We start from the raw sequence: 26993 nt of genomic DNA on the forward strand, positions 1-26993 counted from the left end.
CAAGCTAAGACGTCAGTAGTAAATCTTTGCTTTTTACAGCAACCAGATCTAAAACAATAGCCCTGTTTAGTCAAGGTTAATAAATTCTGTACTTTGTAAGTGCGGAAAACTTCCTTGAAACTTGAGCAGCTTTACGTCTGCAATGATTGTACTCGTGTCAGTTTTGTCCTTGTTTTACTTTGCTGTTGTTGCTCAAATCTCCAAGATTTAACAAGATATGAAATCTCCAGAACCCTCTGGCTGTGATTGGCCACGCTCTACTAAGAAGAAGGTGCCAGGTAAACAGATGTGTCTAGCTTACCTCATGAGATCAAATCTGTTCGGAGGGGGGGTGGGAGGTGGGGGCAGATTTAATAACAATGTCTGCCTGTGGCTGAAATGTTTTATTTATAGTGAAGGTTTGCCATTTGTCTTCTCAATTTGCTGAATGTTTTTCCTTTTTTTCTTTTAATTGTGATGTCAAGACTGACATCTTTTTGATAGTAAGATAGAAAAGAAAGAAATTCCTATGAAGGAATATGATGAGTTAAGATTTAAGACAGAATTCACAAGACACTGAAGCTGTTTGCTCATCAAATGCATGAAAGCAGTGGAAGACCTGAGCCATGCCGGTACATAACACTAGATTTAATGATTGGTTCATCAATCTGCGTTGAGTAAATGTCTTGCTTCATTCACCTGCCTCCCAAGGGAGCCCAGCGTGCACATGTCCGGTTGGTATTCATTACTGATCTGTCTGCTCAGAATTCCACAGTGAACCAACATGCTAATTTAAGATGCTGTCATGTGGAGAGAAGCAGTGCTGAATATTGTAGCTGTGAGTGCAAAGCCTGGAGTTTCCTATCATCTGAAATCCGAATAACCCCCTCACTGTCATTTTCTAGGGGCAGAAGCATGCAAAATTTACAAAGTTCTTTTTGCGGTTTGACATAGTGAATCTTCCCTGAGGGTTTAGGTTAGACCTATGGAATGATCCAATTGGAGTGGCATTTGGGGGAAACTGATGGCTGTGTGTGGTTCTGTGGATCCTGGGTGTGTTCCCAGAGTACTTATTAAAGGTGATGGAAGTGGCGGTGCATCTATTGCTTGGAGGACTCAAGGGATTTATTTATAGCACATGTGCTCACATTGGGTTCATCTTCACCCATCTCATATACTTGCCATCGGACTTAATTTACCTCTAATCCTTGTTTTGCTCCTTCTGTTGCTCATGTTTTTGTTCACATGTTCATTAAAATATTCACTCATTAAAATTTCTTCTCTTTATTTGTGTTTGGTTTTAACTGAGTACTGTATTTGATGTATATCTATTTAATTTCCAGTTACAGAACCCATCAGTAGGCTACACTGCTGGGGTATTGGTGCATATATTAAAACCAGACAGTTTAATTGAAAGAACACATGTGCTTTTTGCAATCTGGGACTGTCTGTCATCTGTTGAGCCAACAGCAACCTTGCCTGCAGCTATTTATTTTGAGGTCGTTATATCTGTATTAAAATCTGATTATTTTGTAATCTCAGAACCATATAATGACCTTCTGTCATGAAAAAAAAAACTTTTGTTTCTCGAGATCACAACACGATAATGGCGAGCTCGACAACGAGTGGTTCCTGTGTTTAGATCTGATTTCATTGCTCGTTTTCGCTGTTGCTGTAACATTAAGTCAAGGCAAGCTTGTGTAATACTGTTTGATGTACTCAGTTTAGTATATATCTGCTTTAAAACATTGACGTTGACAATGAGTATGCATAAGAAGTCAACCAGCTCTGCTTCGTGTTAGCCAGTAGCTGCCCTGCAGCAGATCAGAGTTTATTGTGACGGAAAAACACATCTTTCGCTGCTGAACCTGTTTTCTCAAGAAAAAAGCTTTGTTGTGTTGAGAAAATAAGAGAAATTACTTGTGATCTTGAGATAATATCATTAAAAAAAAACATTTTCAAGCACGGCCTCTTTTGGCTTCTATAGTCACCTGTCCAAAGGTAAATTAAACCCCAGAAGAGCATGTGCTCTGCATAACAGAGCTGTGAAAATGCGCAGTGTCATGCTCTGGTGCTCACGCCCTACTTTACACAACAGCTGTGTAATATGCATTAGGGCTATAGCGGTTTACTTCATGGATCTTCCATTCATGCAATTTTGAGAAAAGTAATGGTGTAATCTAACATAAGCTGTAAACCAAGTTTATCAGACTGTAAATTTGGCTCCATGTAAAGGTACATATTTTTTTTCATAAACATGATTCCTAAGTTCTAAAATAACAGGAAACCACATTTGCTACAGGTGAAACAGCATGTCCTGGACATAAAACACACATTAAAGCTAGTTTTGTACAATTTAATTTCACAGTACTTTATATACTCTTCATTAAAGTCCCACTCCACTGGTTATCAATCGTCTAAAAACTCAAAAACTCCTCAATAATTGGCCCATTTAACATTTTTTTGCCATGAAAAACTTCTTAAAATGGTTTGTGTATGAGAAATCTTTCTTCATTCAGTGAATTTGAGTTTTATGAATATGCTAATCTGGCACCACCCACATAGGGTACACAGCGCTTTGGCAGCTTACCAAGGAACCCACTGCTTGACTGCAGGTGCTGCAAAGGAGAGCGGGAAAGACAGAAAACGCAAAGCTATATTCAGGAAGCAGCTGCCTTAAGAATAAAGACTGCAGTATTTTTGATAGGACATGCCAATGTCTCCAAATAAACTTAATCCACTTCTGTGGTAGTTTAGCATCTTTGGGTTGGGCACGGAGGCTTACAGAACCCGCTTCTGTGCTATCACAGCCATATACTGAACATGTCAGGTCTCCAAAAGTAAAACACACTAATTAGTTTCTCTTCCTCGCTTCTACTGTCTTTTCCACCTGACTTATGGTAACTTCTATGATCTGCACTCACCTCTCACTTCATCAGTTCCTCACAGCACATGCAAATTATTTTTAACAGCATGCGCTGTGCTCTGGAATGGTTCCTCCAATCTTCAAGGAGGGGCACATGGGCCGTCGAACCTCGTCTCCTCCGACGCTGTCGGTGCTGCTCTGCAGATTCAGAACAGAATTCCACAGCAGTAGCATTGATGGCTGATTTTTCTCATGATAAAAACAAGATTAATTAAAAGAACAAGACTAAAACTGCTCATTGAGGGCTTCTCTGTGTTCATTTATTAAAAGATATTGTTATGTACATTATTTGCGTGTTAAAACATTTAGATCTTGACTGCACAGGATTTTTCATGATAGTCTTTCATGAATTTGTCCATGTTTCTGACCACTGTCATCTGGAATGCTATCATAATCATATGTACATCACATCCTCCATGAAATACAATGCTCTTGGTTTTTAGGTATTCATGTCATGCACATGACGCATTTTATAACCCTTGTCCAACAGTAAATTATACATGTGCATACCAAATACCATCATTTGGAATCTTTCTGCTCTAGTATTTCTGATTTTTAAATGAGATTATGTGAGTTAGGGTGCTTTCAGAAAGTGAGTTATACGTATGCTACAGTTTTTTTTCCCCACGATGGAATGGATTGTTTTATTGAGTCACTAGTAGAATATATGTGTTTGCTGGACATGTGATTGTTTGCGTTTTAGGTCAGTTCTGTGGTTAGCACACATTAGGTAATAAAATCATATGTAAGAAAACATTCCTTTAAGCATGATGAAAATGACTTTCTTGCTCATTGTCTTTTCATATGAGTAGCCCATGTTCGTTGAAGAATTCTCTTTGTGTGCAAAAATGGGGAACAAATACCTTGAAAGAAGACAAAGAGGTCTGACAACCTCGATCTAATCATGTTATAAAAATACCATAAAGTATACGAGCAACTTGAAGGGCTTTCTGACTGGGAATCTTTAGAATTTTAAGGAAAATTATCTGTACCCTGACAAAAATTGAATGGGTTTTCTCCACAGTCCACCTCTCCACCAGGTGTCATAGAATTTATCTTGGAAGTTGTTGTGGAAGATGGACCAACTGCAATAAAAGAGAAAAAAGATAAAATACTTTGTTAAAGCACTGCTGAGACTCTCCGCCTCGGTGAAGGGCAAATAGCGTTAGCTCCCTGCTGAAATCCCGAACATTTCCTCATTGTTGCCTGTTATATAACACACTACCAAGGTGATAACATATTTGAGAGCACATCTGTTGTGAGAGATGAATGTGCTGGATCTGAGCAGTTCACTCAGAGGTAGAACAGAAGAGAGCCCTGGGTCCAACATGTGTCCCTTGACATCGTCAGACTGTGTTAGGACAGTGGTGCATTTTTGAACATGTTGGCTTTGTACTGCATTATGTAGAATCTGAATCAAACAAGCCTCTAAGGTAAAGGGGGTGGCTGTCAACTTCAATTTAAAGGTTGACAGCCAGGATCATTCCACACTTCGGCCATAAAACTTCTGCTTGCCTTGCCTGTAAGGCTGCGCCGTGCTGTGTCATGCTGCTGCCTCAGACTTTTACAGTTGGGCTTGATGAGAAGCAGGATATTTACTGAGATCATACACATTGTTGTTGTGTCAAAAAGTGCACACGGCTTTTACTCATCAGGACATTAAACAAATCATCTGGTCTTTACCGGGTATGAACAACACATCAGATATTGCATAGTGACATTATTCATTTAAGAAAGAAACTGAGCCAGAGTTTGAAAATTACAACCTTACTGTTTCCACTGTAATTAAGAGGATAAGCAGCAGGCAAGTGCTGCTGATTGAGTGAATGTGATTAAGTGAGCATCAGCATCTGTGAGAACCTCTATAAAAGCAGAAGTTTTGGCAGTTTCTGAAATATTCAGATGTGTGTTGAGACAAGGCAGTGGTTTTATTATGATAAAGTGATTATTCACAAGGGGAAAACATTCAAGGCATTTGTCAATCTTCTCAGAGGTGCATATCAGAAAAAAAAGAAAACTTCAGACTTTTAAATGTTAAGGTTTGTTACGGTATAAATGGAAACGGACTCTTCTCTCAGAAAAGAAAATGGCGGCGCAACGTAGGTTTGCAAAGTTTAATCTGAGCAAAACTACGGAAGCCCAGAGCGGATGTGGTAGGTATAAACTTTTTTTTGATCGTTTTCTCGAGATAACAAGTTAATTTACCGATGGTTTTCGAGGCCACTTTTTTTCCCCAGTCCGCCCCTGTTTATATGTGTTTTATGTATTCGCAATTTTTTTGTCTTGTAGAGATAACTTTCATATCAGCCCGCGTCATTTAAGGAGACGGCTGGCTCGACTGCAGCTCAACAGGCGTTTACACCTCAGTGATCCTGCTGATATAGTCGACTTCATCAGTGACCAGCTGAGGGGACCGGGCCGTCTCCATGGTTACCGAATGATGCACGAGAGGTGCCGTTATCGTTTTCTCGAGATAACGAAATGCTTGTCACACCGGCAGGATTCGCTTTGTGCATTTTCACAGCAGAATTGTCACACAAACGCTCCACATTCCATGTTTGATTCATTGGCTACTTTATTCAGTTTTCAATGATAGGGGGGTAAAAATGGGTACACCTTTGCCAGAAATACATATAAACACATATAAACAGGGGCGGACTGGGGAGAAAAAGTGGCCTCGAAAACCATCGGTAAATTAACTCGTTATCTCGAGAAAACGATCAGAAAAAAGTTTATACGTACCACATCCGCTCTGGGCTTCCGTACAAAACACAAAACTTCCAGAACAATGTCCTTTAGATAGACAAGAACAACCTGGAGATGTTTGGTCCTAATGCACAACTCCAGGCACGACATCTCAGCACGAACTCCGCACACCAACTGTTCAGCCTGGTGGTGGAGGAGGAATGATTTGAGCTTTTGTTGTTGTGCTCATAGAGCAATTTTTTTAAAACACAAAATGCAGCGGAAAGTACATTACAGAGCAAAAGCAGACGTGTAAATGAAGATTATTTTTTTTAAAAAGCATAAAAGAATGACAGAAAAGAGACAAACAGAGCATGAGAGATAAGGTAAATTGGCCTGGTATCAAAAAGAAAATGATTACTGAAGTTATTGCCTCAAAATAGATCTTTGATATAGCGTTGATCAGATAATGGTCAAGTCTAGAAATGCTTATTGCTAATAGTTTATTTGAAGTCTTTTGTTCATAATACATAGGTTCTGGTCCTTTTTGATGAGTTTTTTGTATTCAGATGTATTATTCAGGGGTGGATACGTTGGTGGATACTTTAAACTTGGAATTAGAAACATATGGGATCTTAAGCTATGAGTCCGCCGATATCCTAACCTTAACAGATGCGTAGAATATTTATCCAGATGTGCATCGTCCTTGAGAAGTCTATTTGAAGAATATTTATCTGTTTGAGAAGAGCTACATGTCGGTTAGTAAACTTGAACAGACTCAAGGCTTATGACCTTGGGACTGAAAAGCATGCAGAGAGATTAAACAAAGTAGAGATTTTACTGATAGCGGCTTTAAAGTGAAGTGCATTTGTGTGTAGGAAATTGATGCAAGAACTAGATTTGGGAAGAAATAAAACTTGACGTGCACAAAGGTAACATTTAAAGATGTTTTTATTTACAAAGTCTTAAACCCACCTCAAATATCTTGTTCTTGGCTTGGCAGCATATGGACAGTATCTTTTGCCACTCAGGAAAATGAAAAAGGTGAGCTTGAACTTCTGTCATAATTCTGAGTTCATACATTTTTCCCCAGAAGTCATTATAGGGCCATAAGCTGGAGTCACTCATTCATGTAAGTGTGCTAAGTTTACCTCCATCTTTTTTTGCCAACATGGCAATGGCTGAAGGCTGGATGGCAGTTTGTGAGCCAGTTAGGGAAATCTCTCGGTTTCAGTGAGTGAGCAACATTTGAAAATAATAGTTAAAATAAATATAAGCATATGTTTAAAATATGGGTAATGTTGGCTTGACGCTGTTTTGTTGAACTGCTCTCCACCGCAGTTCTTGTTGGTTTAAACACTAACACCGTTGACCCTCTAAAGAGGTAATTCTACACGAAAACGGTGACTAAAACGGTTAGTCTCAAGTTTCCTTCATACCAAGGTTCAGGGAGTTGTGACCCTCTGCTTAATTCAGACAAAGCACAGTTCATGTTGTGGGAGATTGCTGCAGAGAACACAGAGTGATACTCGTTGGTGTCTGGATAAATACAGAAAAACAGTTTGAAAACTTTCAGAGAGAGGCCAGATGCTGAACACACAAGCCCTTTAAGCTCCTGGCAAAGATATAGGCTCTTCTGGGTGAAAACTAGCCCAACTTCCACTTCATGCAACTCTTCACATGAGAGCTGTTATCCCAGGTATATATGGGCTGTCTGTTTGGCCACCATTTCCATCACTGACCTTTGAAAAAAAAAATAAGAAAAATACTTTCTTCTTTTGGCCCGCTTCTTAGCAGCTTTTAACTTTGGTTTGCCCCTCAGGAAACCTGATTTTCAAAACTAAGGGCACTCTGCTGTCTACTGCCGGTAATACACTGACAGCTGATAAGAACTTCACAGAACCCCACTTAAGAAAGAAAAGGAAATAAGAAGAAAAATTGCCTTTAAGGCACTCTGCCACAGCAAAAGCCATGTTTTTCACTCATATCTTTTTCAGTGCTTTGTTGACATTGAGGTCTGATCGTCTATTCTGATCTTCAAATGCGATTTGTTTACTTGAGGCTGTGTGTTGCTGGACAGATGTTTGCTGTTCTGTGGAGCTAAATGTCACCAACAGATTTGCTACAGCATCCATTTCAGAACTGTTCATGCGTCTTAATCTAATCTATGATGCTTCAATGTTTTCTTGTTGTTGGAATAAATAACACAGGCCAATAATGTGCAAGCCTATGCATGCCGTGTAAGTGGGCAGTTCACAATAAAGTAAGATGCAACACATTTCCATTTATGACTGTAGACTGTCAAATCTGATCAAAGTTGAATGGGAATAGAAGAATGTGGCTGGTAGTGTGAAAGTAGCCAAACTTCTGGATGCTCAGAAAAAAGTTCGACCAAATGAATGTAGTTTCCTGTCACTCCTCACCATGGTGGATACAACCACTCGAAGGCCAGAGACATGGCTGGTTCAACACCCCCCAGAGTGGTTCTTCGCCCACTACATTGGCTCGGTGGTACTACAAGGTCCCCACAGACTTGCACTTGAGCTGTTCTGGCCAAACCATCCACACTGTGCATTTGAAACTTTTCCATTGTGATTGAGTCCAGGACAGCATTTATCAGACTTTAATGAACCTAAATCAGCATCATCGGGGGTTATATTACAGTCACATTGCATGGACATTTCTATGCTTGGGAGACACTTTCCCTGTAAGACAGAGAGCTCTCTGATTATACATTTCAGTTTCTCTGTTCTGCATTTCCACTCCATTGTTTCTGCAAAGTAAAAATAACTCACACGTACTTTCGTGTAGTCAAATAAATCATACGTTCAATCTTTCTCCGCTCTTGCGTGTATACATCTAGATGAAATTAAACTTGTTTGTCAACAGAAACTAATGTGCAAAGAAGGTCAGCTGGTGTCACTCATAAAGGTCATTTTCTAGCCGAAATGTACTGTTTTACAGTGCACCGTGCGCGCGTGAGAGAGGGGAGACGGAAACGGAAAAGATGATTTTTTTTTTTTTCGATGATTCATACAGAAGGTGCTTGTGAGGGATATGCCAGTTTATGGCCTCAGCTGTGGAGAGTATGTACTGTGGGGAGGTGGATGCCTTTGGGCCATGGTGGAGAGCAACGACTCCAGACTTAACTTGCCTGACACCACATCAGGGCTTTGAAGCATATTGTCTAAATCCCTTTGTGCTACAGATACACTAACCTAAATATACTTTGGGCAAGAGCAAAGGTTTTCCACGTCAGCAGACCGAGGAATTTTAGGAAGAAATTTATTATCTTGATGTCCTAAGATTTTTTCTACATTCATCACAACAGTGAAGCTGATCGAAGATTATAAGCTGCATTGTGATGAGTGCTCAGGAGGCAACTAAACACAGACAGAAGTCACAGGTTTGAGATATGTGGCCTTGATTAAATAGAAAGAAAAAAAATTACGTAATGTTAAAAGAAAATTTGTCATTTAGAAGCTTTTTTTAAACATCAGAAACTGATTTTAAATTTGTACTGGTTCTGGACCAGTTAGTAAAAACATTTTAATCCAAGCGAACGATGATGAAGCAGGTTATTCATTGAACTACTGAATAATTTCACATTTATACATTTCATGGCTTTTATTTTTATTCTAATTCATTGAAAGTTAACTATTAATATGAGTATAGATGAGAATCATACTCAATAAGCCTTGTTGATGCTGGTATTGGGGAAAAAAAGCCAAATGTTATCTATTTCTAATAACAAGCGGCACATGTTTACAGTACAGCCCACTGTCTGTACTATAAACAATGGCAAAAGTTTCACATATTTAAAATCTTACTAAAGATACCTTAAAAAGAATGGTATTGTACTGCATTCTTACTACAGAGCGCAGTCTCTCCATAGGCCCATATGTTCTGTGTTGTTGCCGCCATAAAGGCTGCGCATGCATGTTGGGCCATGACATGCAGTCTGGAACGAGCAAACTTTCATGTCATCCTCCACTGAATAAAGTACATTCCTCTGGTTAAAAAGCCTCCCACCCAGAGGCATAACTCTAACCTGCTGTAAGGGCTGCCTGTTAGGTTTCTCTTTCTGTTTTTCTCTCTTTTTCTTTCGGACTTTTCAAGGTTCTGCTGCACTATTTCTTCCTTTTTGTAACAGCCTAATTCTAAGCATTACCAGTGTGAACTTAAGCATGACTGTATGATCACCATCAGCTTTGTTCAACATTTAGATGTGTTCAAATGTTTTGACTGGCAGATGAAGTATTATTTGTATTCGATATATTACCCTGTTGCTTTATAAACAGATGCTAAAGCCTTCCTTCTGAGTTGAATTGCGATGCCAAACGATTCTGAGAAACAGAATATAATTTGTAATGCCAGAAGATCTGTATCTGGAGGATTTAACCTCCAGATACAGAAACAGGGGATTTCATCGGCCCCTGAGGTTGATAATATGTTGAATACCCAACTTGTGTCACGTGTGTCATGAACAGTGCATTTCAAAAAGCCCATTTTGCTGCTGTACACTGCTGCAAACAAGGAGACGCGCACGTGCAAAGTCTCTGCTGTGTGCACCCAAGTAACCTCACCACTTATCAGTTTCACACAGTCCACAAACAAAGTGCTTTTCTCTTTTTAGTTACCTTAACAGAGGGAAAGTTCTTACTTTACCATTTACACTGTGCTCATAGCAGCTCTGTTCCTTTTCCTGTTAGGAAAAAAGAAAACAGTGTCCTCACAATGTGCACTTTGCGCTGCCTGCATAAACACACAAATTACTCAGAAAGAAACTAAAATAAAAAGCCCCCATGCATAAATGACAACTCACTAAATCACAACTCTCCAGACTCACTACCACCCACCATTGCATCTATGGCAGAGGCAGGAATTGGTGTAAAACAAAATATTGAATCATTTAAAGGTTTTAAGAATGGCACCCTGTGAAATTCTGACGGCTTGCCTCTTAAAGCATAGGATTTTGTAGTATTTCAAGCTATTTTCTGAGAAATGTTCTACATAAACACTGAAGTATTCAACCAATTCCTCTTAAAAATGAAAAACAGTTATTAGGCTGAAAATTTTAGGCAACAGACATCGTTCCGTTTCCATCAGGGGCAAACAGTAAATATGACAATAAAATACTTTTATTGGAAGATGCTGGTATGAATTGATCCTTTCAGCAAATAACTTTGAATGTGGGATCTGTGTCTTTTAACAGATTTCATATGCGGGTCCATTTTCAAGACATGCATCAAACTTTAATGATATTTTCTTAGTATTTCTCATTTTAAATCTAGCTTCTATCATTCAGCTGTTTGTAGTATCCTTTAAAAAAGCAACTAAATAACTCTGAAAACGTCATTCACTCAGTTCCCTAATTTGTTTGTCTTTATCTCATTTATATTCCCTCACAGGTCCGCTGCTGTGTGATGGACGTCTGACATACATCCTCTTTCCTCTGCTCCTCCTCTTGCGAGCTCCCCTGTTATTCAGCTTTGGTGAGCGCACCTGCCCCAATAGCTGCCGGTGTGAGGGAAAAACTGTCCATTGTGACTCATCTGGATTTTTAGATGTCCCAGAAAACATCTCAGTTGGCTGTCAGGGCCTCTCCCTGCGCTACAATGAACTTCACACCCTGCTACCCTATCAGTTTGCTCACCTCAGCCAGCTTCTTTGGATATACTTAGACCACAATCTGGTTTCTGCTGTTGACAGTCGAGCATTCCAGGGAGTTCGCAGGCTGAAAGAGCTAATACTTAGCTCCAACAGGATCACATCCCTTCACAACTCAACATTCCATGGCGTTCCAAATCTTCGCAGTCTGGACTTGTCCTACAACAAACTGGAAGTCCTGCAACCTGGTCAATTCCATGGCTTACGAAAACTACAAAACCTTCACCTACGCTCAAATGGTCTCTCCAATATTCCTATTCGAGCATTTTTGGAGTGCCGAAGTTTGGAGTTTCTAGATTTGGGCTACAATCGAATCAAGGCCCTTACCCGCACCACCTTCTTAGGGTTACAGAGGCTGATGGAGTTGCACCTGGAGCACAACCAGTTCTCGCGGATCAACTTTTTTCTGTTTCCACGATTAGCCAATCTGCGATCACTGTATCTGCAGTGGAATCGCATCAGAGTGGTCAACCAGGGCCTTCCATGGACTTGGTATACACTGCAAAAACTGGACCTTTCTGGAAATGAAATTCAAACTCTGGACCCAGCTGTGTTTCACTGTTTACCCAATCTTCAAGTCCTAAACCTGGAATCCAACAAACTGTCCAATGTGTCCCAGGAGGCTGTGTCTGCATGGATCTCCCTGACCTCCATAAGCCTTGCTGGCAACGTATGGGATTGCGGAACTGGTGTTTGTCCACTCGTTGCTTGGTTGAGGAATTTTCGGGGGAGTAAAGACACCACTATGATATGCAGCAGCCCAAAGTATCTCCAGGGAGAGAAAATCATGGAAGCTACACGGACCCATGGTATTTGTGAGGAAACTGACTACTTTCTGACTGAGACGCCTTCACCAACGTCAGAGCTCATTTCTGAAGCCACTGCCGAACCAACATTCGCCCCAACCAGTGGGTCTCCACCTATGGCACCAACCAGCACCTTTGGCCCTCACCTGCCACTCAGACCTCGACCTATTCCTCATCCTACCTTTCCAGGACATATGAGCAAAGAGCCTAAAGACTCAGTGGTACACACTCGACCCACTCACATAACACCCCCAGACGTCGAGCACATGACTCTGCACAAGGTGGTGGTGGGCAGCGTGGCGCTCTTCTTCACCATGTCCCTAATCTTAACAATTGCCTATGTGCTGTGGCGGCGCTACCCAGGTGCAACGAGGCTGCTGCAGCAGCGCTCCATGGTGGGGCGGAAGCGTCGCAAAAAGAGCCCCGAGCCAGAGCAAAACCTCAGCTCCCAGCTCCAAGAGTATTACATGAGCTACAACCCTGCTGCCACAACAGAGGCATTGGAGGTGCTGGGCAATGGCACTGGTTCCTGCACTTGCACAATTTCTGGCTCCAGGGAGTGTGAGGTATGATCCATCGCATCTGCCTAAAAATAAAAACTCTAAATCAAAATACAAGACTCCACAGAGAGGTAAATACTTTATCAAGTATGCCCTGTGAAAAGTCACTTTTGTATCACACTCCAGCACCTTTGAATCCTCCTTCTTTAAACCTCGACTTCAATTGTTAGATGTCTCCAATTATTCCAATTTTTACTATTGAATTGCTAAGTGAAAAAAATTGAAAGCTTTTACGATCCAGCATGAAAAATCAATACACAACATGGCCTCAGAAAACTACATAATAATGACACAAAATAGATTTTTGTGCTCTTTGAGGTTAATGGGGAAGTTAGTTTTTTTTAAACCTGGACCTTATTCCTTATGGACCTTATAACGGGAGAGAACAGGTCAGACACAATACAGCCTCTAAATAAGGCATTATCTGTAGATGTACGTATTTTATGCAAGAAATAAGGTCCAGGTTTAAAAACAACGAACTTCCCCCTTTAAGAGTGCTGCTTTCAAGCAGTACATAACCATGTATTATTTGTTAAATGGGCTCCATTGTCTGCTAACCTTTCGGTGTCATGAATAATTGGACACGGTCTAACTGATTAGGGGACACACTCCACTTCGGCATGTTTCTTCTTTTGTTTTTCATGTGTGTATGTGTGTGTGTGTGTGTGCGTGTGTGTGTAAAAACTGGTACATTGATGTCAGCCAGTATTTGATGTATATCATCCATTGAAACTTTCCAGAGTACAGTATATTCCCTCAGCATGTTGTACAGTGTTACAATCTAAACAGCAAAACTATATGAAGGGATATTTACTAAATTCTTTCAGTTGGAATTCTTTTTACTTATTGAGCTTAGCTGCTTGGGATAAAAGGGTTAAAAGGGAAATGCATTAACTTGCTTATCACAGGTTTGATATTATCTATAGATGTTTCAGGTTTGTGGTCTCCATGGTCTTGTCTATCAGTGCACTATAACTGGCACAGTGGCACAGTGCAAGAATTCTCACTTAGGAAGGTTTATGGGAATTTGCACAGAGGGAAGGCAGTAAAGTGATCTCTATGATATAGCTTGAATGTGGATCCCTCTGCTGTGGTAAGGACTTTATTTATAAAGCAAAGTATTTACACTCCTTAAAACTTGTCAAATCTCTGGATGCAAATCCAGTCTTTAAAGAATAGTGTTCAAACTTATTTTATGTTCACCAATACAGAGATTACAAAAGATTAAAAAATACAGAGATTCAAAAATAATTTAACTTAAAAACTAACATGTATGAATAAACAAATCAAAAAGCATTTACAACAATAACCTGCCATAAGAAATGAACATATCACCTCAAACAGTAAGTTCTCTTTAGCCTACAGACGTGTTTAATTAAAGTGGAAATGCAACTTAATCCACATGTTTTCACTGCATGGCACAGTTTAGCAGTTAACATTCAATCAAGCTCTGTAGCGTGTATTAAGATGTTTTAGAGATCCACCAGATTCTGATTTTGTGTCTACATGGCAAGAAAAAAAGATCTAAGTGACTTTGATACAGGGCTGTTGTTTGGACACGGATGGCAGGAGCTTCAGTCACAAAGACCGGTGAACTGTCATGTTTTTGAAACAGACTTAACTGAGACCTGCATTTTGATTACAACATCAATGAATAGGTTGGAAATCTTGGCTGAAAGTAAATATTTAAAGGCATACTGAATGGTTACTGTCATAGTTTAAAGCCGTTATTTTCTTAAGCTAATATACATGCCCATGTTCCACTCGATGTCGTAAGAAAGTGCTGTATGTGTTAGTGTGTCTGATATAAAAGTCAACAGTTTCACCATCCACGGCTAGCAATTGTGACATGGCCAGGTATCCCTGTTTTGTTGTTTAGTGTAGGAAAATATACATGTAAGTTGATGAGAAACCGGAACCGTTAATAGCAAAATGTGTTAACCCAAACCACCTTTAATTTTCTAAACCTAACCGTACATTTTTAACATCTAATGCAAACCATTATAGGGTAGAGCTAAGAAAAAAAGTTAAAGTAGCATAAAAAATGTTGTGTGGGATGGGTGTTCAACTTGAATGTGCGTGGGATTCAGCAACATGATCCCTTTATTCCCCCTCTTCAGATCCTTGCAAGCATTTCGGGTCAATTTACCATATCAAACATGGTGACAGGATGTCAAACATCGCTGTTATCATCAACATCATTGCATAGCGAGACGTTCGTTTACGTTGGAGTCCTTTAGAAAGGTAAAGGTGTCAGGAAAACATAGAAAATGCTGAATGGTGTCTACACAACCTCTGCCCAAAGCTTGTAGGCCAAAAATGACACAAAACTCAACTAATAAGGAGAAATCCAAGAGACTCTAACATGGATCCATCTTTCTGCAGACAAATAGAGGACCATTCACATCTATTGGGTCATGAGACCGATTGAGAGGGATTGGAACAAGTATATATGTCGGTGGTTTTTTATGTAATATTTTTCTTAGTATGCCTTTTAGTGACCATGAAGCTCATTTATTAGTCCAATGTGTGGGGAGGAGCAGAAGTGCAGCTCTTTCTCAGGTAACTGAGAACTGCCAGTGCAGGACGGGAACAGACTGTGTCAGCAAGAACTGTCTGTTGACACTTACACAGAAAGGAATGTTATAGTAGGGCGGTAGTGCATAAACCCTGCATTACAAAGATTAATGAACATTTGAGAGCTTAGTGGTGCATAAACCATAGTTGCCGGACTACAGTGATGTGAAAAAGTGACACAGTCAATGAATCATCTGTCACCATATTTTTGACAAGTGGGCTACTGCACACTGCTTGGTCCCCATTGTGAGTGAATGGGATTCTTATATGCTGTGGAGGGCTGTTTTGCTGGTACAACAGAGCAATCAAAAATTGGTGGTCAAGCATTGAAAGTAATGGCGTACACTAATACGAGCACGATGCAGAGACATAAACAGCACCACCACAGCTAGGTAATATTCTTAAAAAAGAACATGGCTGTGTAGTTGGAGTTTTTCAAGTTGTCAGTGACATACTTGGTCAGGCTCTGTTTGCACTATTTGCACTCTGTATTGACAGAGTAGAACTTTGATTTGTTTTTTTTTGCACATAATATTGTTTGCACTTGAAAAAAAGAAAGAAATATTTTATTTATTTTATTTTAACTTTTATAAATTTTTAGTTTTAGTTTCAATTTGTGGAAGAAGAAGTTCATTAAAAGCTCATGCTTACATCATGCATGTAAAGAGTTATAATAAAACATTTCAAAATGCAACTGGGTTAAATAAAAGTCTGTTGGTCCAGTCATATAATTTGTCAATGTAGTTTTCTTAAAATCTCATCTCGTCTTGTTCTCGTGAACCCAATGTCGTGTCTCGTCTCGTGAGCTGAGTGTATGATCATTTCCTTTGGAATCACCAGTCACTCTCCACCAAATGATCAAAACAACAAATGAAGGAATATATAATAGAAAATGGTGTTTCATATCTCTGTTAAACAAGTTACAGACTTGTAAAGTCAATGCCAAGATAAAGTAAAGCTCTTTGAGAGGCCCCACAGCTTACTGTTGGTTTCTCCTTTTTGACTTCCACATGCACTGTATGTTCTAATTCGCATTTATTCTTTCATTGGGGCTACAGCAAATGATTATTTAGGTAAACAAGTATTCCATTGATTATTCCATTGATTATCTGAGTTCTCAAATAAGAAATACTGTCAGCATTTAAGTGCCATATTAGAACAGTTTTAATGACACTACTCACTAGCCTAGCAAGCCAGACCCGTACAGCTAAAAGCTGTACAGGAGTCTAGTGACGCTGGATAGCAGTGTGGGCGGGATAAACGGCTGTCTGTTAAGTTCAACGCCACGCAATAGGATGGCGCAACAACCAATCAGAGCGATGAAGAAGTTTTACGTAGTCAACGCGACGGAATGGTTTGTAGTCTTTGGCCTGAAAAGCTGATTTATCTTAAGATCTAAACTCTGTAAATATATAACTTTAGCAACATTTGAAACATTTTCAGGCGAGAAAGTAGTCGTTTAGACCCCCAAGGTGTTGAAAATCTGACAAAATACCGGCTATTTACAATTTTGTTCCCACGAATTCAGCGGTACTAAAGCTAGCCACAGTGAGTAACGCACTTCCGGTTTTGCCGTTTTGACTGCTCTCGTCCCGTTAACGGAATTTCACCGTTCAAATGCCTTACCGGAGAGTTTTGTCAGCTCTGAGACGAAGATCGGCCCGCCATCTTCGGTACATCATGCTCGCAATCGACTGGGGAAAGCCTGTTCGCCGGGCGCAGCCATTGTTTACCTCTCTCTGGAACTTTTTTTTTTTTTTTTTTAACCTCTCTCTGGAACTACACACTGAAACGTCGCACCTCTGTCATCACTAGGTAGCCTGGCATCCGACCCCGCTCCTCACGATTTGATTGGCTCGATTAAGTTTTGATTTGGAACCTCGCAAAACGACCACAAGTGACTAGACTAGCCCCGGAGCAAATTCCATTTGCGGCCGCTAGGGGCGTCTAAATTTCTAGGCTAACTACTCATTGCAATCAAATAAAATGTATATTATCATAAGCTTTTAGATATAGCCACCGAGTTTGCAGGTTCTCCCAGTGTATACGCAAGTTCTCTGCGGTTACTCCAGCTTCCTCCCATCACCGCAAAACATGGAGATTTGGTTAATTGGTGACTTTAAATTGTCCCTAGAAGTGAGTATGAGTGTGCATGGTTGTTTGTCTCTATGTGGCCCTGTGATGGACTGGAGATCCCCGCCAAGCGCCCAATGACAGCTGACATAGGCTCCAGCACACCTGCAACCCTGAGTTTAAATAAGCAGGTATAGAAAAATGATGGATGGATGTAGTGTCAGCATTTAACATCGGTTTGCCTCTTTCCTATCGTCTCTGCTTTAATATTCTGTATTTTCAAGCAACTGAATTCCCAATAAAGCCTCTTTATAACAAAAGTAAAGACGTAAAGACAACTTAAGCGTCAGTCACTGATATTAAATTTGCTATTGTGGTGAGCTAATTTGGCTTTGCAGTGGAGTGTTTTCACTTTTCTTTGTTTTAACTTTACCCAGACTTCAGACAATTCACGCCTTCTTCCCTTATGTTGATGCTTGTTGTTTCCTCAGTTTTCCTCCATGGAACCGCTAAATCAAGCCTGTTGTGCGACAGATGTAATAATTGTGAGTTCAATTTTTCATTATTTCACTACTGTGCTTTTCTGGTACATAAATCGAATTGCAGTTTAAATCTGCTATTTTAATGCTTTGAGACTTTTTAACTGACAAGCGAAAATTCCCTTTCATACTTTGAGTTTCATTAAATCTTTGTACTTCATTATGTAGTGAAACATTTGTAAACTTTACTATTTGTGAAAGTAAATGAACTTGTAATTGCTTTTTTTTTTTTTAAATCAGCTAAAAACTTTATTCATTTCTACAGGGATATTCAATCATGTTGCACAAGCCATATTCAACCCAGATCCTTGCTGTGGGAAAGTAAAGTGAACAAGCAAGTAAAATAATCTGAGGCAACAATAACTTTCCTTACACTGTGTGTATAGAGGGTCAGGCTGACTCTTACAATGCATCTTTATGTACTTTCATAAGTCCTGACATTGGAACCGAACGAGGAATTTTCGTGTTGAGGATTCTGATTCTGATTAAAAATGCTGTGAAAGTAGTTTTAGAAGACAATGATAAACAGTTGTATTGTGAGACCAGATTTGTTTTTGAGGCTTGCACAGCTGAAAGAAGATGAGTGTAGAAATCCTGCCTCCAATCCTGAAAGCAATTTGTGCTTTCAGTCTGGATGTGAAGCATTTCATAAGGTAGACAGTAATCAAATAATCAGTGACTGGGACCGGCTTCCATGTGCTCTCTGAATGAAGGAGAGCTTCAAAGGTATTCAGTGGTGGTTAAAGGGCACGGCCAATGTTAAACCTAAAGCCAATTAGGATGCTATTCCACCGGAGGGTTTTGACTTCTTTCAGAACTTGCAACCTACAGCTCAGTGGCCTGTCTGAGAGTCTGAGATTCCTATCAGTGAAATCATATTTGCTGTGGGAAAACATTTTTACGCAATGAGATGAGCCACAGAACCACAGAACTTCACCTTCATCCAAAATAAAAACCCATTAAAGAAACCATACTTTTGTTCTACTACTATCATGTCTGACTTCAGCCAAGCTGTTTCTCTGAAATGAAAAGCAGAAATATGGTATTTGCTCATCAAATATAGGCGTGAGGGTTGTGAATGAAATCCAGACCAACCAAACATCTGCCATTGCCTGCCTTCCAGCTTGTGCTTATGCATTTGTGCAGTGCAAGGATATTATTTTAATGTCCAGGTCTTCCTAAATGACGTACAACTTGTCTTTAAGAAGTTTGCTATTGAGTCCATCTTGTGAAACTCCAGTGGCCACGGCACAGATAGCACATATAGCTTGGATATTAGTGTAGATGCTTATAGTGTTAGTTGTATCCATATTTCTCAACTTAAAGAAGACACTGAAGGTTTTTATTGGTACAAAAGGTATTTTTACACTTTGTTGATCAGACTTGTTTATACTAGCCTGTAGAAGCTTCGTAAAGGATGGTTTGGTAGGGTAGGATCTTCCTAATCATGTCCTTTGGATGAAAAAAGAGAAGAAAGACTGCTTTCTGCTGCTTTTTCTTTTTAAGGTTTTGTTGGCTGTTGTGGCCTTTATTTGAAAGTAGCTAGACTGAAAACAAGACCAAGAGAGAGGGGGAAACAGGACAAGGAGCCTCAGTACATGGGCCGGCCACTCATCCCTGTGAGCTGAACGGAAGACTGCTTTGTTGTATTCGGAAAACAAATAATAAAACAGTTTGAACAAGCTGGCTTAGGTCATGAAAACAATTTTTCATCACCCCACACACAACAGATAAAAAAGCGCATATGGCCTTTAAATTGGAAGTAGCTGGCTACGTAGCAGCAATTCATACTGACAGTTTGTTCTTTGCTGTGCTTAGATGGAACACATGAGGCTAACAGCTTTATGGCGGAAACAAATACAGTGAAAATAAACTCATCCAAAAGTTTAAAAGCATATTGTGCCGGTGTCAACCCAAGGATTTGAGGTGTTTTGAGAAGCACGATATAAACAATTTTGTTTTTATCATTTAAAGAAAGGTTAAAGAAAGAAATATGTGCTTTAAAAGAATGTCACATTAATGTATAACATATATATATTTCAAGCTTATTTCCAACAATTCACACAAGCAGCAAATTAAATGAAAATCAAGTAAGACCATTTTTAAAAAGGGAAGTGTTCCAATCAAATAATAGAAATAAAAATCAGTCAAGAAAAGCTGTCCAGTGAGGGTCTGTCATAAATAAGGAGAGTTTTGAAAAAAGGTCACCGACTTGCTGACCTGATTTCCTCAGTTTAAAGGATAAGACCGGTTTTTTGACATTGGGCCCTTGATTTCACATTATAGCATGATGTTCTACTCACCCCTGCTTGTTGTTTGTCATTTGGAGCTGTTCCGAAGATATTCGAGAGGCGTCTGGCTGCTCTCTTGAGATATTCGGCCATGAAACGGTTTCCTATGGGCAAGCTCATACAGGCACAAACTATGCTGTTTATAATTTATTAATTACTCTACACTAGAACTTTTAACGTGGAGGTGCGTCGCTTACTTAAAAAAATCCGGGTTATTGTAATTTTGATTTTTTTGTCGTAAAGTGGGTGTTACTGACGTCATCGTCGTGCTACTGCCACAGGCAGCCCACAGACCTGCTGCCTATTTATTCATTCGGCTAAAATTCAAAATTAGTAACCCGGATTTTTTTAAGTAAGCGACGCACCTCCACGTTATCAGTGCTAGTGTAGAGTAATTAATAAATTATAAACAGCATAGTTTGTGCCTGTATGAACTTGCCCATAGGAAACCGTTTCATGGCCGAATATCTCAAGAGAGCAGCCAGACGCCTCGCGAATATCTTCGGAACAGCTCCAAATGACAAACAACAAGCAGGGGTGAGTAGAACATCATGTTATAATGTGAAATCAGGGCCCAATGTCAAAAAACCGGTCTTATCCTTTAAGAATAAATAAATGTCCTCCGTTTTCATTCAGGCTCATATAGTACTAAAATGTCAGATACACTAGGAAGTGAGAGGCCATGAAGAACCTTAAAACTCGACAGTAAGATCTTAAAATCGATTCTAAAACATACTCGGAGAAGGCTAAAACAGAAGCAACATGCTCACTCGTCTTGGTTCTTGTTAAAAGTCTGGCAGCTTAGTTTTGTACCATTCATGGATTTCCGGTACAGACAACTGAAGAGGCTTGTGCAGTAATCAATGTGGGAGGAGATTAAAGTGTTTAAGATGGTCTCTAATTACCACTCTGAAGAGATTAGGAGAACCAGGTTTAGGCAGTGGTCTGTACAGTTTTGTGCCTGATGTGTTCCTCACCACTTTGCCGTTTGACAGCCGGTCTCTGGAGGACAAAAGCTAATTCTCTCAAACACCGCAAATATTTCAGCAGCAATCAGCGTTGGAGTATTGTCTCTCTCTACACAACCCCTAATCCAAATCTCATCATCTCAAAAAACAGGCCTAGCTTTTTCAGCATCGCTGATGTGTGTCACACTCGTTTATTCAGAAGTGTGCCACACTGTTGCTTGTTTCAAGCGTTAAATAATTGAGGAGTTGGCATCAGCCTGGTTTAGTTTGATGAAAGCTCCATCTCGCTGGTGTGCTCAGCTGGCTGTGTGGCTTTTCATTACAGCTGTGTGCAGCACCAGCAGTCTCTGTGGATGGCAATGTGGAGGAACAAAAGGCAGCAGAACATATTTACTGCTATGGCTGGAATTCTGGGAGGTGAAACAACGAACAGAGGAGGCTTTTTCAGCACATGGGGAAACTGTCTCTTTCACTCCAGTCCTAAAGATTCGGGCGCAGATATGTGCTCCTGTGCTGAAAGTTTGATGACCTGATAAAAATCCTCACACTAATGCCACATTCACATCATGTTGTACTTAATATAAATGCGAGCCGTTGTCTTCTGTTGGGGATTTTGGGGAGTTTTTAGCATGTATATCAGAGAGAACTATAAGTGCAACGCTGCTGCCTGGGCAATGTAACACTAATACATTCAACTAATTAAAATGAACACAGTGGTTCCTCAATTAAATCAGACCTCGTGGGGCTAATCATTAATTGTTTTTAAATCGCAATAGTAATTTCAATGTGATTTCAAATTTCAATTTGTAAAACCATAATCTTAATTGTGGTTTACATAATTAACTTTGTCCTAATGGGCTGCAGCAAGTTAAAGTTTAACCCGGTGACCATTTCAAAGGCTATCATGACAACTTTTGCTAGCAAATGAGCCTTTGTTGTTGGTCGTGTTCATTTTTAAAGCTGCAGAGGAGGCAGGTAACTTTTGTTAGTAGATTTAAGTACACATACTGGAAGTACTTCATATAAATTAGCTTTCTGGTCCAGTACACTTCAGATCAAATTTAGCTCTCATCCACATTTTGTAGCAGCTTTTAGCAGCAGAGTTCTGATAAAATGAAGATGTTACACAATGGACTATATAATATATAATATATAACCTGTGATTTTGCTTTTTGGCTTCTTGGACAAAGGAATGTGTCAGCTCTTTATTTTTCATCAAAGCACAAATGACCCATAATCTCTAAAAAAAAAAACAACAACAACAGAATTATTCTAAATTATTGAATAATGAAATTCGCATTCATTTATTTATGTTGAGTGAGTTTGTTGAGTAGTCAGTGTCTTGTTTGTAACAGACAGCACTCAGAGCACTCTCAGTTTGGAGAAGTAGGGAGGAATTTTGACGTGACCCCCAAACAATCAGTTCAGACAGATCATTATTTTGAAAATTGGTACACAAATGCTGCATTTTAAATTCTGGCTCACCCTCTACACATTGTCTGTGCTGCTAACATCCCTGACCTAGATCACATCCACCATAATGCTGAATCACGTCTGGATAAGCAGGGCTCATCACCCTGGTCTACATGCTGGGTGTCTGCTGCGTATGTGTGTAGGGATTCACAAACTGTTCTGTAACTTTAAATCAATTCAGTTTAACTATATAGTGCCAATTCACAATAAAGTAATCTGAGAGAAAGTTCACAAAGTCAATTTAAAATCCAATTCTAAATCAGTCCCCTGAAATACATTGTAAGCGAATTTAAATTTAGTTCAATTAAATCTTCATTATAACTGTAATCACATAATGACAGTTCATAAAAACGCAGCCTTGCTAATGAAACCAGCGGGTTGCATTAAAATGTTCACTTTGATTCCATCTACTGCGCTGAGAATTCACAGGACAGTGGACGACAGTGGGGAGGAAAAACTCTTTCAACAGAAAGAGACCTCCATCAGAATCTGCCACAACTGGTTGGAGTGTGAAAGGACAGGAAAGAGACATTAAAAAACCACAATAACACATCTACTGTGGGAAGGGGGGCTAAAGCTAATTACTGACAACAATAATGGCACATACATACATAAGTAAAGAGGGTGAGGAGAGGCGTTGAGTGGGAGGGAGGAATGGGAGGTCCCCCAGCTGCCTTCAGCATAACTGAAGGGATGGCTCAGGGTCACCAGAACCATCTGTGTAGTCTGAGAGCAAAGTGCTCTGTTGGGAAATTATGGAACAAGGAAGTCTTTAATTAAGATCCAACCGGGCCATTAAGGGCTTTTTTTTATGTAAGGAGAAGGACTTTAAATTCTATCCTGGATTTAACAGGGAGCCATGAGTAGAAACTTAAAACTGGAGATTTCTATTCTCTTCAGCGAATTCACACCAGAACTCTCACAGCAGTGTTTTTGATCAGCTGCAATTTTAAGCCTGATGATAAGGAACTTTATCTTGAAATAACAACTGTATGGAAGCATATTCCTGCATCATTTTGAGAGAACACGGGCACTAATTTGAGCTAAATTACATTGCAATTTGTTCACGTTTTATGTCAGCTCGAACACAAACCTGTTGCTTGATTGCTTTTTGTTTTACCCTTTTTAAAAGAGCAACAGTACTCAGCACAAACACCGGTGTTTTATTCACAACAGAGCCTGTGAGGAGATAATTGCTTTGATTTGATTTAATTTGATTTAAAGTACATTTAATTAAATTGAATGGCTGTACTTTTAACTCCATGTGTGGGCGCTAGGTTGTTGGTATGCATGCATGTCAGGTTAATTGTTGACTCTAAATTGACCAGAGGAGTGAGTGTAAGTGTGGATCGTTGTTTGTCTCATTTGTCTATGTGTGGCCCTGTGATGAACTGGGGACCCGTCCAAGGTGTACCACCCCAAGTATAAAAAAATGGATAGATGAATGGATGAGAGAGTGAGAGCAAAGCGGAAAAATTCCTGAAATTGCAGTGGAAAAGTTGAAAGGACTGTGGGAATGTTTGTGCAGCACAGGGTTTGAACATGGGGACCCTCTCTTTAAGGTAAGGAGTTGAGCAACCTTCTTGCCTGCTTATGTGACATTTCTATTCCAGTCTAGAGTGGCACTGGCACCTGTCGACATCATTTCATCCGTGATCATCGGTGCTGTCACGGTGAAACATCAGTAGCACAGCGGGAGTGAGGAACAGAAGTGAGGAAGGAAAACATATATTTACAATTTTTGAGCCTTTATGCGAAACCGCTCTGTATTTTTCTGTGGACACACTTGTTTTACAATCTGTCATGAGATCACATTGCAGAGTGGTTGCTCACTGGGCAACCATGTTATTTGGTCTCTCGGTCATGGACGGATGGGTTTTTAAAGCGGTGCCTTAGCAGCCCAACCGAATACTTCCTCTGATTTAAAAAGGACAAAATGTTTTCTATTCATCATAATTTGTAGGAAATGTTGCAAACTTCTCAGAGATGGCATCTCACACTGTAGATCCCACTGGGAAAAGATGCCACACACAACAGTAGTGACAGCATTTTTAATCTGTTGTGTACCTCTGCAGCCCATTTGAATTCTTTCTATCCTTTGTGTTTGTAGTTCCCAACGCACAAAAGCTATCACCAGTTCTTCTGCTGTCATTCATTCTGTTTCATGTCTTCAAAGTCTGTCAAATTATGGATTTCAAAGAACAATTAAAATTAAAAAATGGCTGATTTATCCGTTGCCAAATCAGACTGCAAAGTTTAATATGATGCACCGTGTTATGCAGCTGGGTTCTGTTTTCACCACCATGGTGAGTTTCAAGCCATTTCTTTTGAGGCCAAAACACAGCAGTTTGGAACACCTTGTAGTGCTTTGTTGATCTGATCAGTTGAACTTTGCTTCAGACTGTATTTCAGAGACATTCTCAGATGGTTGCTTTTAACAACCCATCTGGTGCGTTGGGTTATAATTTGATTCGGACATCCACTGCCAGCATCTACAGCAAGTGTCTGTCCGACCGATAAGGCTCAACAAAAGGCTTTTTCTTGACATCTTTCATGTTAGATATCTTTATCTCTTTTTCCCCTCTGAAGTGTTTTATCAGAAGGAGGTTCTTTTGAATAAAAACACTATTTTCTTTTTGTGGCCTTTTTGATGCATCACTGCAATAAACAGCAGTGGAAAATTAGGTGTTAACCTATTTTTTTTTGTCAAATCTAGACGCTTGCTAGCCAGTAGCTATGCAGCTGTCCAGTGTAAATGACAAACAGCTGGTGAACATAGATGTCAGGATGCCCCACTTAAACATTCAAGCACGTTATGTTGCGTTATGCTAATGCACAGCTTCGAATCTGAGCCTCAAGGTCTCATCCTGCCAGTCTGTGAGACTTAGCCTACATGAAAGTTACCTCAAGCAGCTGCACTGTGGAGCTGTTAGCAGCAGCTGTCGCATAAAACTCAGTGTGACAGGAAATCATGTTTGTTACAAAACAGTTTCAAGGACCAGAAGTATGAAATTAAATGAAATGAAGTTAAATGAAAAAGTACTGTTATTCCCAATAATGTTGCAGTCAGTGACTTACTTATAATTGACTCATTATCTTAAATAATCAGTCATTGTGTATGGCTTTTGCTGCTTGCACTATTATCCTTTAGAATTTGAGCAGTGGAGATGTCTTTCCTTTTCTGCAAACTAGATTAAGAAAATTAATAATGACTGTAATAGTATAATAATAAAGCAAAATGAAAGACCTTCAACACAAGCAGCAGTATTATTTGATTAGATTCTTTACAGGCCAGTTGTTTCTCCTAATGCCAATCATGTTTAAATTAAAAAGCACATTAACTGACAGGAAAATCCCCAATTCTGTATTAAATCTTTCTCTGTTGTCTGGTTTGACTTTTTAACAAAATAATAAATTAATGAAATGCCTATCTTGGGCAAAGCTTCCTTTTATATCATAGGTCTTCAGTGCTACTACAGTCAACAACTACCTTAAAAAGAACACTTTACTTGATTTACTGCCAAACCGTAACGGACAGCTGCATTCTTGTTTATTCCCCTTTTCTTCTGTCAGAAAAATGTCAACATAGCATTGTCTGCTGACACCCACACATTCATCAGAAAACTAAGTGAATTCACAGATGTGGGTGGACAGTGCTGAGCTTTAAAATATGCAATCTGTGCCAGAGTATGGCTACAACATGAACATTAGGTGACACTATTTACGATGGCTATAATGTTGCTTTAAAAATATGGAGCTAATAACCAGAAAAGTGGTCAGAAAAGCTTTAGTAGATTTGGAACATATCCTCACTGTGCGTTTTCACTCACATGCAATTTCAGGATGGAGCAGTTAAAGGGCTACAGAGGTGCTTCAAATGTTAAATGATCTAAAACACCATTAGATTTTCACTGTAATCGTAAAAGAAGTTAAATAACCCAAGTGAACCAATACAAGGTCTTTTATTTATTTGGGAAATGATACAATGCTTCATATGAGTGTCAAAAGTGTGTAAATATTTCTGGTAAGTGCTGATCACTACTGCACATCGAATTGGAGGAATTTTAATATATTTCTCTGTACAAAACAGCTTTGTTTTCTCACATGGACTGCTTACTTGTGGCATACTTGCTTGTAGCACTTTGATTTGGTAATTTTAAAACATTCACTTGTGTTGCTACGTGACCAAATTTCTCTTGACATGCAGTTCAGGGACATTTTCCTTAGGAATTAGCTTCACTTTGTATAATTCAGAATTCATTGCTCCATCAAGCTTTTTATTGCCCGGATGCAGCAAAACAAGCCCAAGTTATGATACTACCACAGCCAGATTCCACAGACGATATAAGATTTTAATGCTAAAAGTCAGTGTTTATCTCTCTTCAACCATAACCATTCATTTCCTAACCACAAAGTTTTATTTTGCTCTCAGGGGCCCATAAAATA

The 26993-nt window shown here is 39.6% G+C and overlaps 1 protein-coding gene across 4 annotated transcripts in view; it reads left to right on the plus strand.

Annotated features, from left to right (window-relative positions):
• lrrtm4l1 (leucine rich repeat transmembrane neuronal 4 like 1) overlaps positions 1-26993 on the plus strand; it is a 69728-nt gene that overhangs the window by 13457 nt on the left and 29278 nt on the right. Inside the window, exons 2-3 of one of the 4 annotated variants that reach the window (XR_012768395.1) lie at positions 11002-12697; positions 17768-17821. Coding sequence is in view for 2 of the 4 variants with exons in the window: in XM_075456158.1 (XP_075312273.1) it covers positions 11002-12632; positions 17768-17821 (1685 nt within the window). In the remaining 2 variants the exon portion in view is untranslated. Of the gene's footprint in view, positions 1-11001; positions 12698-17767; positions 17822-26993 lie in introns of those variants that run through there. The other 3 variants (XM_075456158.1, XR_012768394.1, XM_075456159.1) reach the window with 3 other exon arrangements.

Source organism: Odontesthes bonariensis, chromosome 22 (genome assembly GCF_027942865.1).
Source record: "Odontesthes bonariensis isolate fOdoBon6 chromosome 22, fOdoBon6.hap1, whole genome shotgun sequence".
Taxonomy (NCBI): Eukaryota; Metazoa; Chordata; class Actinopteri; order Atheriniformes; family Atherinopsidae; genus Odontesthes; species Odontesthes bonariensis.